The sequence below is a fragment of the Eubalaena glacialis genome, chromosome 10 (assembly GCF_028564815.1).
Source record: "Eubalaena glacialis isolate mEubGla1 chromosome 10, mEubGla1.1.hap2.+ XY, whole genome shotgun sequence".
Taxonomy (NCBI): Eukaryota; Metazoa; Chordata; class Mammalia; order Artiodactyla; family Balaenidae; genus Eubalaena; species Eubalaena glacialis.
This window is the reverse complement of record NC_083725.1, coordinates 75,269,404-75,286,492: the sequence shown is the minus strand read 5'-3', so window position 1 is coordinate 75,286,492 and position 17,089 is coordinate 75,269,404. Positions and strand designations below refer to the sequence as shown.

Genomic DNA, 17,089 nt, shown 5'->3' with positions numbered 1-17,089 from the left:
GCACATAAAATATTGGCTTGTCAAATAGGTTTTTTTTCATGTATAAACATTATCTTCTAAACAAATTACCAATCCTGATACAGAGAAGTTGAGAATGTCAATTACTCAATATGAGCCACATGCAGATATCTCATCTTTACCTATATGGTCAAAGAAGATACTTTCTCTTGGGAAAAACTGTTGAACTGAAATTCTAAAAAGACAGCTCTGCCACTCAGTCATTCAGTTATGCATTCAACATTCTCTCAGTGTCTACTATGAGCCAAATACTATGCTACAAATTAAGGATATAAAGGTGAAGAAGAACTTGTCCGTTGCTCTTAGAATAGTCACAGTTTATTAGGAAAAACAGACATGCAAATAGACAAATTTTAACAGAACACAGTGCATAATTCAATAGTTTTTCACTCATTCAACAGATAAAATTTAGATAGTAATTATTATCTGCCAGGGACAATGCAAAGATACTGAATATACTAGTAGCCCATGTCTCCAAGGGATATCAAGGCAATTACAATATAGTGTGATAAGTATTATATAGAGGTAAGCAGAGGATTCTGTGGGAACACTGAGAAGCTAACCCAATCTTAAGAATTGGGGGAAGTTTTGCAGAAAAAGTGACATAACAGAGCTGAGTCCTAAAGGACCACCAAGAGTCAAAACAATTTGAGAATGAGGTAAAGAGTGTTTCAGGTAGAACAGAATGTGAGAAAGCCCAGAGGTAGAAACAACCATGGTTAGTTTGGAAGAACTGCAGGAAGGTTAATGTGAATGGGGCACTTGGTACTAGAGTGCGGTATGAGTCAAGGCTCTTTATAAGTGCAAATAAGAGAAATGATCTTGAGTTCCTTTAAACAGATAAGGAATTTATTGGAAAAGCAATGGGTAACCTCAAAGATCCAACACAAGGGCTGAAAAATCTAGACTCTGAAACTAAGCCATTACCAATCTAGGTTAGGCAGTCAGAACTGCAATTGAAACTACTCATGGTACCAGCGGGTGGAGACACGACTGCCAATATAACATGAGGCCATCACTGTTGCCACTGACCCAGTCCTTGATCCTCCGTGTCCCTCAATGCAGATTCAAAGTCCCACCAGGTCACATTCCTATGCCCTAGCTGCCAGGGAGCAGGGAAAATGAGGATCTAAACTTTTCAATATCTGAGATGTGAGATAGGTCCTGTCCTCCACTAAGACACTGTGGAATTTCCCAGACATAAGAAAAGAGTTGATACTGGTCAGATGAAAAAATGACAAATGTCCACTGCATGGGGCACAGTGAAAGACTAGGCTAGAGGGGTAGGTCAAGACCAGATCACGAACAGCCTTACAATTCACAGTAAGGAGTTAGGATTTATCTGTACCGAAAGAGAGGGAGGGGTCAACATATACAACCTGCATTTTAAAAGCCATATTGGGGACAATATGGAAAATGTACGGGAGGAGGCAGAGCGGGTGACAGGACAACATGAGCAAAGCATTTCTTTTTAGAGAAAGATGAATGAAGTGTTGTGTGTAATGTAAGGAAGAAGTCACCAGTTGGCTGCAGGAAGAAGTTTCTCACATTCTCTAGCTAGAATTTGCCATTAGTAAACCAGTTCCCCACAAGTAAGAAGATATATCCTTTGTGCTCTGCCTTGAGCACCCTGTCTCAGTCTGACACCATTTCCCACGCCCCCATCGTACACAAATGACCCCATGAAGGGAAAGTAATAGCTGCTGCTTCTCTTTTTTCTTCTCTTCTCTTTTCATTTCTTTTTTTTTTAAAACACCATTTACTGAGGACTTAGCATATGCTTGGCATTTATTTATTTATTTATTTATTTATTTATTTATTTATTTATTTATTTATTTTTGGCTGTGTTGGGTCTTCGTTTCTGTGCGAGGGCTTTCTCTAGTTGCGGCAAGCGGGGGCCACTCTTCATCACGGTGCGCGGGCCTCTCACTATCGTGGCCTCTCTTGTTGCGGAGCACAGGCTCCAGACGCGCAGGCTCAGTAGTTGTGGCTCACGGGCCTAGTTGCTCCGCGGCATGTGGGATCTTCCCAGACCAGGGCTCGAACCCGTGTCCCCTGCATTGGCAGGCAGATTCTCAACCACTGCGCCACCAGGGAAGCCCTTTTTTTTTTTTTTTTAATTGCAGGCCGCCTTGGTGGCCAGCTGCTTGCGCGGCGCCTTACCGCCGGTGGACTTACGCGCAGTTTGTTTAGTTCGAGCCATCGTAAGAAAACAGAAGAAATAAAACCAAGTTGCTTGGCATTTTATATGCAGTTTCTTATTTAAACTTTGTATTGGCCCCATAAGGTTAAATACTCTCCCAATTTTACAGATCAGGAAATAGAGGTTCAGAAAAGTTGAGTACCAAGTTTACATGGCTAGTAAATATCAAAACCAGGGTTTAAAATCAAAGCTCAAATTCTGTCTCTTTTCTCTATGCCAAACTGCTTGTAGAATTCAGTAGATGGAGGACATCTATCTATGTGATGGAAGACATCTCTACAGGACTAGTTTGAAAGGCCACTACTATCAACTCTATCCACCCACACCCCTAAAAAGCACTAAGTGGGAGATATGCCACCAGGGGAAATGACATGTGCATGAAAGCATACAGTCTTGCCCCGAGAAACAAGAAGTGATTCTCTGTGGATCATGAGGTGAATTATTGAGTTCCTGAGGGGGAGTGGCTAGATTTATGGCTGGAAAAGCAAACACAGACAAAAATCACAAAGAGCTTTATAGTTTTAAGAAATAGCCTGTAGGAAACTCCCAAGTTTAGAGCAAAGAACGAGCAGGTCATCTGCAGCCCACATTAGTACTTTGCAGAAAAGATGGTATTTGAGGCAGGCCTTGAAGTATATTGAAGAGTACAAGGAAAAGTACTCCAAAGGATAGGAAAGGAAATGCCATGAGCAAAGGCATGGCAGGAGCAGCACACCAACCATGTTTGGGGACGGCCACAGCATGAAGAGGACAAAAACAAGGGAGAAAGAAAGACAGGTGTTCAATTATGCGAATCTTCAACCTGCAGTTCTGGGAAGACATTTAGATGGAGGTGTCCAAAGACAATCAAGGAAGGAACTGTAACCTAACAGAAGAGGCAGATTTGTGAATCAACTGCATGTCGACAATGACTGAAGCCACAATGGTCAGTGAGATCACTGAGAGAAAACGTAAAGTGAGAAAACAGATGGAATCAAAAACAGAACCTCAAGGGACTCGTGCACATTTACAAAGCGAGAGGAGGAAGAGGAATTATGATGACTGGAAGAACAGTCAAAGTGGTAGGAGAACCACAAAGACATGAAAACTGAGTGAGGAAACAGTAAGAGGAAGGTTTGATCAACCCAGGAGTCTCCCCTTATCCACAAGGGATAAATTCCAAGACCCCAGCAGATGCCTGAAACCACAGGTAGTACTGAACCCTATATACACGTGTTTTTTCCTATACATATAAATCTATGATAAAGTTTAATTTATAAATTAGGTACAATAAGAGATTGACAACAATAATTAATAATAAAATAGAACAATTACAAACAATATATTGTAATAAAAGTTATGTGAATGTGGTCTCTCTCCCTCTCAAAATACCTTACTGTACAAAATTTTTTTTTAATAAATTTATTTATTTATTTTTGGCTGTGTTGGTTCTTCATTGCTGCGCGCAGGCTTTCTCTAGTTGCAGCAAGCGGGGGCTACTCTTCATTGCAGTGCTCGGGCTTCTCATTGTGGTGGCTTCTCTTGTTGTGGAGCATGGACTCTAGGCGCGTGGGCTTCAGTAGTTGCAGCACTAGGGCTTAGTTGCTCCGCGGCATGTGGGATCTTCCCAGACCAGGGATCGAACCCATGTCCCCTGCACTGGCAGGCGGATTCTTAACCACTGTACCAACAGGGAAGTCTCTTACTGTACAAATTTAATGCCTTTTCCATCTTTAAGCACTTATCATGTACTTGGCCATAACTTTTGCAGTTTGAGGTGCAACAAGAAAACTAGCAGAATTTCTTTTTCCTTCTTCACAATTTCACGGATAGAAGATTCGTTCTTACCATAGATATTAGCAAACTCGGCATACAGTTTTTTTTTTTCCTTATTAAGTATAGAAGTTTCACCTTTTCACTTAAAGGAAGCACTTTAAAGCTTCTCTTTGGCTATCTGAATTGCCAGCATCACCACTCTTGTGCTTTGGGGCCATTTTTAAGTAAAATAAGAGTTACTTGGGAATTCCCTGGCAGTCCAGTGGTTAGGACTTGGCGCTTTCACTGCTGTGGCCCCGATTCAATCCCTGGTTGGGGAACTAAAATCCTGCAAGGCTCGCGGCACAACCAAAAAAAAAAAAAAAAGAGTTACTTGAACACAAGGACTGCAATACCCCAACAGTTGATCTTATAACTCAGATAGCTATTAAGTGACTAATGGGTGGGATACACTGGACAAAGGGACAATTCATGTCCTGGCGTCCTAGGCAGGACAGGGCAGAAAGGCACAAAGTTTCATCACGCTACTCAGGACAGCGCACAATTTAAAATTTATGAATTCTTTATTTCTGGAATTTTCTATTTAATATTTTCAGACCACGGTTGACCACAGGTAACTGAAACCATGGAAAGAGAAACTATGGATAAGAAGGGGCTACTGCAGTGCCAAATGCTACAGAGAAATTAAGGAGGAGTCGTTTAAGAAAAGACTACTGGTTTTGCAATTCAGTGATCACTAGTTAGTTACCTTCAAGACAGCCGAGAAGTCTGGATATAAGTCAGACTGCAATCGGATCAGAAACCAAGCAAATTCTCCATCAATTAGTTTTCCCAGGAAATAAACAGTGGCTTTTTGGTGCAAGTTCTCTGTGTCTTATTTAATTTTAATAAATTGTCTGTTTGGCTCATTACTTCTCTATATTCTAATCTACTATTCTTTAGTTTAATCATGATCAAAGGTAGAAGTATATCAAATGATGGCATTTACACCTTTAAAAAAAGAAAATATCAGATCATATATGAAAAGTCCACAACTAACATCATACTCAATGATGAGAAACTGAAAGCTTTTCTCTTCTCTTAGAGAAGAGATGAGGAACAAGACAAGGATGCCCACTCTGACCACTTCTATTCAACACAGTTCAGAAAGACTCAGCCAGAGAGATTAGGCAAGAAAAAGAAATAAAAGGCATCCAAATTGGAAAGAAAGAAGCAAAATTATCTCTGTTTGCAGATAAAATGCTTTTTCTTACGTAGAAAACTCTCGAGATACCACCCAATAATTGGTTTATTAAAACGAATAAACCAATTCAGCAAACTTCCAGGATACAAAATCAACCCTCAAAAATCAGTTGTGTTTCTATACACTAACAATGACAATCAGAAAAGAAAATTAAGAAAACAATCCCATTTGCAATAGCATCAAAATGAATAAAATACTCAGGAATAAACTTAACCAAGGAGGCAAAAGACTTGTACATTGAAAACTACAAAACATTACTCAAAGAAATTAAAGATGACACAAATAAATAGAAAAACACTCTATGCTCATGGACTAGAAGACTTAATATTATTAAAACGTCTATACTATCCAAGGCAATTTACAGATTCAACACAATCCCTGTCAAAATCTCAAAGGCATTTTTTTTTTTTTTTTGCAGAAACAAAAAACATCATCCTAAAATTCATATGGAATCTCAAAGGTCCATGATAGTCAAAACAATCTTGAGATGGGACTTCCCTTAACTGCAGTCCAGCAGTTAAGACTCCGCACTTCCAATGCAGGGGGTGTGGGTTCGATCCCTGGTTGGGGAACTATGATTCTATATGCCCTGCGGCACAGCCAAAAAATTAAAAAAACAAAAAACAAAAAACAATCTTGAGAAGAACAAAGTTGGAGGCCTTATACTTCTTGATTTCAAAACCTATTACAAAGCTAATAGGTAATCAAAACAGTATGGTACTGGGGAATTCCCTGGCGGTCCAGTGGTTAGGACTCCACGCTTCCACTGCAGGAGGCATGGGTTTGATCCCTGGTCGGGGAACTAAGATCCCACAAGCCATGTGGCACAGCCAAAAAAAACCAAAACAAAACAAAACAAAAAACAGTATGGTACTGGCATAAAAACAGACATACAGACCAATAGAACAGAATAGAGAGCCCAAAAATAAACCCTAATGTATACTGTCAAGTGAGCTTTAAGAAGGGTGCCAAGACCACACAATGAGGAAAGGACCATCTCTTCAACAAGTGGTATTGGTAAAACTGAATATCCACATGCAATAGAATGAAGATGGACCCTTATCTTACACCATGTTCAGAAATTAAGTCCAAAACGGAGTAAAGATCTAAATGTAAGACCTGAAAGTATAAAACTCCAAGAAGAAAATATAGGGGAAAAGCTTCATGACATTGGAATGGGCAATGATTTCTTGGGTATGATTCTAAAAGCACAGGCAACAAAAGCAAAAACAGACAAAACTACATCAAACTTAAAAACTCCTGCACACAAAGGAAACAATCAACAGTGTGGGACATGGGTGAAACAGTCCTTGCCATCCCAGAACTTACACTCCAGGCGGGTAATAAGATATCAAACTATACAGCAATAACACAACCACCTATGTGGTGAAAACTGTGGCAAAAAGGAAAAGCACAAAACGTTGCAAGCATACATTACAGGAAAGCTGGTTAGGTCTAGAATGGGTGGGGTGCTACCTAGAGAAACCTCGCTGAGGAAGTGACAATCAAGCCAAGACCTCCACATTACAGGTGGAGGAAACTTTACAGCAGAGGAAGCAGCATGTCTGAAGACTCTGTGGCAGGAAGGGTCTTAGTAATCTGAGGAAGGTCAAGGTGGCTGGACTGAAGTGAACAAGAAGGGAGGAGAGAGGAAGAAGAGGAGGCTAGAGAGGTTGCAGAGGCCATATTGAACATGGCCCTGTGTGCCATGATAAAGATGTTGGACTTACCTTAAAACAACAGCAAGGCATTGAAGGGTATGGATTCAATATTCAATATTACCTCAATGAAAATAAATCCATAAATTGAAATGGTCTCTAGGTCTGTTCTAACTACAAAAGGTCTAGAAATCTATGATTCCATACTCCATCTCATCTACAATTACAAACTGTGCTCCAAAATCCCAGTTTGTATCACACATATTAAATCAATAGTCTCACATTTAATAATAATGGCTGCTAGTGGTTTCAAGGTGCCCAAATGGAGGATAATTTCCCAGAAAGAAAGTGTAGAGTCGTTCTTATTTTTAACATATAATTACTTTACACCAAAATTCATACATATGAAGAATAAGGTATCACCTCAATTCTGACTCAAAGCACTAAAAGTATTTACAAAACTAAACTCACATGTTCTCTAAACTAGAAATTTCATACAAACCAGCTCAAGACTAAAGTGGCTGTGGAACAGAGACAGTTCTCAGAAGACAGGGAAACTGGCCAATTTGATGCTTTAGAAATTGATTGCAGAATTTTTTTTTTCTCAGAAAGCATTCATACTCTTTGATCAGTGATTCTACTTCAAATAATCTATCCTAACAAGTGAATCCGAGTCAGATAAAGATTTATCTAGGATAGTCACTATTATTTATAAGAGTGGGAAAAAAAATTAAAAGTCCACCAAAAAGAGAATGGTTATAAAGTCACAGTACAAAACTATTATACAGTCACTGAATACCACTTAGTACTTGGGTGACCTTGGGCAAGCAATTTAACCCAAGGTCCGTCTCATCTTTAAAATGGTGGTAATGATGGTACTTAACCTACAGAGTTGACATAAAGACTTAATTAGAAACCTGTTTAAAACATTTAGTACCTGATACACAATAGACTCTAAATAAATGTTAGCATCTGTATACTCAACGTCTTTTTTAAAAAATTTAATGATATGGAACAGACAATATTAATGTTAAGTGTTCAATATGATCCCAACTTGAAAAATAATATATAAAAACATATTTTAAAAAATAAAAACTTGGGAATTCCCTGGCAGTCCAGTGGTTAGGACTCTGTGCTCTCACTGCCAAGGGCCTGGGTTCGATCCCTGGTTGGGGAACCAAGATCCCACAAGCCGTGCAGCACAGCCAAAAAAATAAATAAAATAAAAAATAAAAACTCAAAGCAAACATATCAAAATGTTAACAGTAACCACCTCTATATGTTAAAGTTATGGGTGATACATTATTTTCTTAATAAGTTCCTTTTTTTTCTTAATTTCAACAATATCCTGTTATTGCCTTCACAATAAAAAAAAACTTTAAAAACAGTATTTTACATTAATTATCATGGAGATGCAAATCAAAACACAGTAAGATTCATACCCACTGGAAAGCCTATAATAAAAAAAAAATGTTGGTGAGGATATGAAGAAATTGGACCCCTCAGCCATTGCTGGTAGAAAAGTAAAATGCCCAGCTGCTTTGGAAAACAGCTTGGCAGTTTCTCAAAAGGTTAAACACAGAGTTGCCACATGACCCAGCAATTCCATTCCTGGGTATATACCAGAGAACTGAAAATATACATCCACACAAAAACTTGAACATGCATGCTCACAGCAGTAAATTCATAATAACCAAAAAGTGGGAAAAACTCAAATGTCCATCACCCAATGTGCAAACAAAATATGGTATATCCATAATGAAATATTATTCAGCCATAAAAAGAAATGAAGTACTGTTACGTACTACAACATGGATGAATTTTGAAAACATGATGCTAAGTGAAAGAAGACATACACAAAAGGCCACATATTATGATTCCAGTCATATTGTATGAGTTCAGAATAGGTAAATCCATAGAGGTAGAAAGTAGATTAGTGGTTGCCTAGGGCTGTGGGAGACGAGAGTAAGGGCTAATGGGTACAGTTTTTTTGAGGGAGGGTAATGAAATCTTCTAAAACTGATTTTAGTGATGGTTGCACAAAAATGTGACTACACTAAAAACCACCAAATTGTACACTTTAAGTAGTTAAACTGTATGGTATATGAATTACATCTCAGTAAAGCTGCTATTTTTGAAAACAATATTTCTTTAAACTACACCACCCTTAGATTTATATTGCTGGCCAAAGTGTTCAATGACATGAAGTCATCCATATTCTCAGCATGGAACCTCTTTAATCACTCCGAAGTTTTTAGTCCTGTATAACTTTACAAATCTGATCAAAATGTAGAGTCCAACTTGACCACTGTACCAAATTAATACCATATAACTTTCAAGCAACAATGAAAGAAAAAAATAACATAGGCTATAGGACAATAAGAAAGAACTGTACAAAAGCATGGTTTGGGGAACTTAATTAAGAGCAGTACCCCTTCCTATTAAATGACACTTGTTAGGCATACATTTGACAACATTTTGAGTGCGAAGGCATATTCATTCCACTAAAAGGAATTTGAAAACTCATTTTATGGGAGAACTATAACTAACACAGGAAGAGCAAGCATCCGGTAAGAAAGTAAAAATGTCCAGCCTAGGAAAACAGAAAGCAGAGACTGCTAGACTCTAGAAAAGGGACATTATATTGAACAAAAATTTTTCTCTTTGTGTGTTTTTCTTTTGTGTGTGTGTATGTTTCCCAAAAAAAACAAACAAAAAAAAGGATTATGTTAGAAAGCAGCAAATTCCCCAATTAGGACTTGGCTTATTGCCAATGGATTACTGGTTTTTAATCAACAAACAGCCCAGACCAACCTTTAATGTGTAGAATCAGGGAAAATAACTGACCATGATTTGGACCAAAAAGCCTATTAGGCTATTAAATCTCATGGAAGGCTTAGTTTGCCTCATAAACATGCTGAGGCAGAACTAGTTTTTTATGTAGTCTACTAGGGCTCAATAGTAAAAAGTTAACAATATAACACTTTCTTCAATTACTATCAGATAAGCCAGGCGCAGTGGTTTTTTTGCCCCAAAAAAAGGGGGGGTGGGGGGAAGCTCACAAAAAATTCTTCCTAGATGTTCACAGAATCCTATTCTTTTATTTATTTATGTATGTATGTATGGCTGCGTCAGGTCTTCGTTGCCGTGCGCAGGCTTTCTCTAGTTGTGGCGAGCGGGGGCTACTGTTTGTTGTGGTGTGCAGGCTTCTCATTGAGGTGGCTTCTCTTGCTGCAGAGCATGGGCTCTAAGCGCGCAGGCTCAGTAGTTGTGGCACACGGACTTAGCTGCTCTGCGGCATGTGGGATCTTCCCGGACCAGGGCTTAAACCCGTGTCCCCTGCATTGGCAGGTGGATTCTTAACCACTGCGCCACCTGGGAAGTCCCCAGAATCCTATTCTTTACTAAAGAAGAAATTTAACAAATAAGAAAAAAAAAAGTTAATGATCAGCGGAGGCAAAATATTTGCTACAAGAACACACATGTTAATCATCTGAAGCCTCAGGAAAGCTGAAAATAAATTCTATCAATGTGAAGAAAAACAGGAATTATTCTCTCTGAAGAAGCAAATATAGAAACCAAATAGAAAAATTACTTTTTGCAAAGCAAGTTTCATTATAATTTATCTCTTGGTCTCAACCCCTTCTGAGTAATTCTCTTAGGCAAAGGCAGAAAATCTCTCAAATAACCTGGGGGAAAAATGACCAAAATGAACACTGAGGGACACCAGATACTAATTAAGAAGAAAAAAATCACCTTAAAACACTTGAGAAAGCACCTAAGAGAACTAGAAGGAGGCTGAGATAGTTTGAGATGATCAGAATGGCTTTTAAACCATTCTACCCCTGACCCTACATATCCAGTAACTGGAACACATTAATTCTGGAAGGGAGTAATTAATCCCTCAATAGTACATATAGTTAAAAGAACACTGGTCTAGAAGTGAAATGGCTTAGGTTCAAAATCTATCTACCCCTTTTTAGCTAGGCAACCTTATGCATTCTATTTCCTCCCGAGTTAAATGGGGATAAGAATTCCATCATCACATCACATCACATCATTATGCATCATCACAGGATTACCATGAGGATCAAATGAGACTTTATACACACACACACATATATATAGGAAAGCACATCTTGCAAATGTTTAATCATTTCATATTTTCATTGCATAACTGATGACAATCTCTAAGTTTTTATGTTAACATTCTTCAGTCACTATTGGCATTTTTTTCAACCAAGTTTCAAAACAAGGCACAAATCTTTGCTCAATTTAAACCCACACCACGAAAACCTTGCCTGCTTTATTTGGATTGAAGGCCAGGCAAAATTCCACTCCAGGTGGCTAAGCAGTAATAAACAAGGGCTCACTGTTTCATCACATCCTCACTTGCTCTGTGAATAAAGTTTTTCTCCAAATTTTGTGGCTAATTTTGGACTTTTTAAATACTGCTGTATTTTCTCCCCCAGTTACAAAACTTTTAAATACCTAAATACTAAAACAAAGAACATTTTAAAACTTTAAAATTCAAGATGTTTAAAGAGAGTTACAACAAGGAGAACAAAATGTGGTATCAGGGTACAGCACTTCAAGATATTCAACCATGTTTCTCTATCTACTAGTCCAGCCCACACAAATTCTAGCACTGAAAAACAAAGCAATTTCCAGATTTCTGAGAATCCCCCGGTATGTTTTATTTATATATATGTATATATATATTTTTTTAATATATATAAATTTATTTTATTTTATTTATTTTTGGCTGCGTTGGGTCTTTGTTGCTGCGTGCGGGCTTTCTCTAGTTGTGGTGAGCGGGGGCCACTCTTCATTGCGGTGCGCAGGCTTCTCATTGTGGTGGCTTCTCTTGCTGCGGAGCACGGGATCTAGGTGCGCAGGCTTCAGTAGTCGTGGCTCCTGGGCTCTAGAGCACAGGCTCAGTAGCTGTGGCTCACGGGCTTAGTTGCTCCGCAGCATGTGGGATCTTCCCGGACCAGGGCTCGAACCTGTGTTGCCTGCATTGGCAGGCAGATTCTTAACCACTGTGCCAGCAGGGAAGTCCCTGTTCTATATATTTTAATAACAAACATAATTCTGCTTACTGTCTTTAGTTTTTAAGATTAAACACATGCACACAGTAGGTCATCAAACATTTGCTGAATATAAGACATATTTACTATGTGAACTGTCTTTGGTTTTGATTTTAGTTTAAATAAATGGAAATTTTTTAAAAAGTAAAAATATGATGAGGTTATAGTATCTGTTCCAAATACATTTTTGTATTTTAAAAGTAGGGAAGACAATAAGTTTTTATTTTTATTTATTTAAAGTCCATGATGCCAGAGTGCTAACACATACTTTAGGGGAAAAAATTAGGGAACTAGCCGTTGTTTGTCCTAGACGCACAGAGAAAAGGGAGTCCTTTGGGTTTGATGGTCCATTGCAGACTGACTATCTTGTTTCTAGTTCATAGGGCCTAAATTTGATTAAAATAGATATTGGGAGAGAAAAAGAGGGATATACCTAATTTTAACCCCTTCTGTGGGATCTGGGCATGCACCATATCCTAACCACTTGTCTTAGGGGTTGTTAATGGAGTGTAAATGTTCTCACCACTATGGCTGTATTCAAAACCTCTTGTCTTTTATTTAAATTAGTGCAGAAATATCAAACGGTAAACTCAAGGATTCTGAAGCTGTTGTAACTAATCATGGTTAAGAGAATTTCTTTAAGATACAGAAAAACAAATACTATATGTTCTCAGTTATATGTAGAATATTTAAAACAATGAACTCAAAAAACTAAGACAGTAGAATGGTGGTTGTCAGGAGCTGGGGGGTAGGGGAAATGGCGAGATGTTGGTCAAAGGGTACAAACTTCCAGCTTTAAGATGAATGAGATCTGGGATCTAGTGCACAGCATTGTGACAATAATTAACAATACAGGACTATATACTTGAATGTTGTTAAGAGAGTAGGTCTTAAAAGCTATAACCACAGGGAAAAAAAAAAGGTAACTATGAGAGGCAATGATAACACAACTAACCTTACCGTGGTAATCATTTCACAATATATACATATATCAAATTATCACGTTGGGGGACTTCCCTAGTGGTGCAGTGGTTAAGACTCCGCCTGCCAATGCAGGGGACACGGGTTCGAGCCCTGGTCCAGGAAGATCCCACATGCCACGGAGCAACCAAGCCCATGCACCAAAACTACCGAGCCTGTGCTCTAGAGCCCGAGAGCCACAACTACTGAAGCCCACACACTTAGAACCCATGCTCCACAACAAGAGAAGCCACCGCCAAGAGAAGCCCATGCAATACAACGAAGACCCAACGCAGGCAAAAATAAATAAAATTTTTTTTAAATTTATATTAAAAAAAATCACGTTGTACACCTTCAATTTACATACATTAGGCGTCAATAATATCTCAATAAAGCTGGGGGAATTTTTTATAAATAAAAAGAATTTCTTCACAAAAAAAGACATATTTACTTATAATACAACTACAAACACAAATGAGCTACCTGATTAGTAAACAGAAAGGCAGCCCAAAAAAGCTTTAGAAAATAGTACAGCATCATACTGTGAAGTTCTGAAACCTCACACATCAGTTTCTGTATAATTTGTTTGAATCTTTTTTATCGTGATATAATTCACATTCCATAAAATTCACCCTTAAAGTGTACATTTTAGTAGTTTTTAGTATATTCACAAGGTTTTGCAACCATCATCACTATGTAACTCTAGAACATTTTCATCACCCCAAAAAGAAATCCCAAACCCATCAGTAGTCACTCACCATTCCCACTTCCCCTCAGCCTCTGGCAACCACTAATCTATTCTATATCTCTATATGTTTGCCTATTTTGGACATTTCACATAAATTGGATCACACAATATGTGGCTTTTGTGAGTTTGATCAAGTCTTTCATTTCATTATGGTGTGGTTTCTCCCTCTGCAGTTGTTTCTAATTAAAGCATGACCAAGTATATGTATAAAACATATACACACAAATAAAGAGTAAAAAATTGTATTGTGAGGCTGATATGGAATAATAGATATAGGTACAAAGAATACTACCTAGGGCTTCCCTGGTGGCGCAGTGGTTGAGAATCCGCCCGCCAATGCAGGGGACACGGGTTCGAGCCCTGGTCTGGGAAGATCCCACATGCCGCAGAGCAACTAGGCCCGTGAGCCACAGCTACTGAGCCTGCGCTTCTGGAGCCTGTGCTCCGCAACAAGAGAGGCCGCGACAGTGAGAGGCCCGCGCACCGCGATGAAGAGTGGCCCCCGCTCTCTGCAACTAGAGAAAGCCCTCGCACAGAAACGAAGACCCAACACAGCCATAAATAACTAAATAAATAATTTAAAAAAAAAAAAAAGAATACTACCTAGATGAATACACTGTAATTTTGACAATCTTTGCTGCAAAATTTCTGAAAAATATAATGTGATTTTTAAAAAGAATGCTGACCAACATTTTGGTATTTTCCATACCAGTAACTTAAATTATTATTATAAATTTTAATTACTGTACTTTGTTATTATAAAAAAGACACTTAACTATAAAAAGAATTTATACATATAAATAGCTATAAAAATCCCAAAAAAGTCAACAGAAAAAAATATGTCAATAGTTATGGCATTTAGGTGATTGGAAAACAGGCTTTTTAATGTGTTTTATTTTTAATTTAAAAGTATTATCAAAAAAATAAACAAAAAAAGTATTATCACTGTCACTTTTTGAAAGACATTTTTGACATATATCCAAAAATTTCAAGCTTGGTGTTATAAATAAGCAAAAGCAGTAATTCCCAACCCTTCATGTGCATATGTGATTACTTTCATACCTAAACTAAATGTACATGATATGGAAAGATGACACTAATATATTGTTCATTTAAAAAAGTATGTTGAACTATATGTAGCATGATCCTATTGGTACAGAAACAAAACACTATGTGTTGTATAGGTGTGTATTTGCATGTCTATAAAAAGGTCAGCAAAGATATTCATCAAACAGTTAAAAGTGGTTACTCCTGTAGAGTCAGACTAAAAAGGGTAAAGAGATTTTACTTTTTATTTCATATATTTGTATTAATTGCCTATTTAATAACAAAGCTACCTTTTGTAATTTTTTAATCACCAATGTTTTTAATTAAATGTGCCATCAATTTAGATTTTCTTTAAAAAAAATAAAAGAACATTAAAGTCAAAACCTTAATGTGTCAATTTTTAATTATCCAAACCAAGGGAGAAACCAAACCCAGCAGAAAATACCAATATGGCTTCCAAACACATAATCATTTTTTACAGCATCTTTACTCAGAACGTATCCCAGAGGAAACATCCAAGTGGCACCCGAAAAAGTCTAGGATGAAAGCTTTGCTATATGATATCTATAAAGATAATATCACATTTTACCCCATCATATCCATGCTTTAACAATCATTGCCAGTACATGTGGAACCAGAATTTAAAAAGAAAAAACAGCTCCCTAAGAGAAGACAGGTACAGATTAATACAAAATACTTAATTTCCAAAAAAGAGCCAAGTCGTAAAAATACCAACGAAGTTTTAGAAGACACTGGAGAAGAGAGAGAAATAGGAAGTACTGTCAGTCTCATTCTTTCTTTCCTTTCTGATTTATCTCGTGATGCTTCACACCTAAACTCCTTAGTGAACTCACCAACAAGGGGCTATGGGGCCCACTTGAAATGTGCAATCTGAACAATGCTGTAAGCAGGAAAAGATTAGAGTCATACCTTTTCCAAAATGAACTTGTTTAAATACGGCATGTAGCCCTGATTGGAGACAGGCCCCTCATCATCATCCCGGAAGTGCTCTTCAAGGGCAACAGGGTCATGTGGAACCTTCAGCACTGTGCACAGGTTATGGGAAAGAACCTAAGGGAGAAAGAGGGTAGTTTAGAGGCATCCACTAACCAGCATGTGGCACCTTCACTGTCCGAACACAACTGGCTGCTCCCTGTCCTGGGGAGAGAAAGATGAAGAATAAATTGCCAGCTGCCAGCTCCCCACCTGTTACCCATAGTGTCTCATTCCCTCCCCAGTTTTGGTCCACTTCAAACAAGTCTCTCTTACATGCCCTACAATGAGCAAGGCTCCAGGCAAGATCTGTGACTACCAGACTCCTTGTAGTCTTTTATTAATTGGCCCACATTAGAAAGAAAAAGGGGGAAAAGAGCAAGAGAATGTGTTTAAAATTAAACTTCTCCCCAAGTAAAGCAGTCCGTCAAGTAGAGCTGTAAGAGAAAGAACCTGGTTCTGAACAGCTGCAGCTGGGGGTTCTGGACAAGGTGGCTGACCTGGGCCCAGCCACAACCTCTCTGGGCTTCAGTTCTCTCCTTTGTTCAATACAAAGGGCCAAGTTAATATACAAATATACCAGATATTAATTAGTAATCTCTAAGCATCCAAACATCTCTAAAATTCTATGATGCTAGGCTAAGTTTTCAGGATGAGTATAAAAGAGTATAAATATAAAAAGAGAAAGAAATCAAGGGCCCAACTTAGAAATACATGAAAAATCAATAGCAAAAAAATCTCAGGAGTCACCAAAATGGTTGAAAATATTCTGTCGAAAATCTGCATCCTGGTCTTGCAATAATCGAAGTGCACACTTTAACATTCAGATAGTTGAGTTAGCAGTCTGGGCTCTTTCAGTACTCATCTTGTTTCTTATTAAATGAAAATCTAGGGCTTCCCTGGTGGCGCAGTGGTTGAGAATCTGCCCGCCAATGCAGGGGACACGGGTTCGAGCCCTGCTCTGGGAAGATCCCACATGCCGCGGAGGAACCGGGCCTGTGAGCCACAACTACTGACCCTGCGCGTCTGGAGCCTGTGCTCCGCAACAAGAGAGGCTGTGACAGTGAGAGGCCCGCGCACCGCAATGAAGAGTGGCCCCCGCTCGCCGCAACTAGAGAAAGCCCTCGCACAGAAACGAAGACCCAACACAGCTAAAATAAATAAATAAATTTATAAATGAACATCTAAATATAAAACTTAAATCCCTTCCATTCCATTTGTGCATTCTAAACAGGTCAAATTACATAGCTAAGGCCATGCTGCCTCTAACACAGAATCTTATTAGATGTTAAATCCCAGGTTAAAATCTTCCCTATTTGTCTCAGCCCTACCCATTTAATCGCTTAAGGAGCCAAATTCATCTCAATGAATACT

The 17,089-nt window shown here is 38.4% G+C and overlaps 1 protein-coding gene across 2 annotated transcripts in view; it reads right to left on the bottom strand.

Moving 5' to 3' along the window:
* The window catches only part of SWAP70 (switching B cell complex subunit SWAP70), a 77,417-nt gene that overhangs the window by 37,760 nt on the left and 22,568 nt on the right, over nucleotides 1-17,089 (bottom strand). For both annotated transcript variants that reach the window (XM_061202997.1, XM_061202998.1), the window contains exon 2: nucleotides 15,653-15,793. In XM_061202997.1, the coding sequence (XP_061058980.1) occupies nucleotides 15,653-15,793 (141 nt within the window). The remainder of the gene's footprint in view (nucleotides 1-15,652; nucleotides 15,794-17,089) is intronic.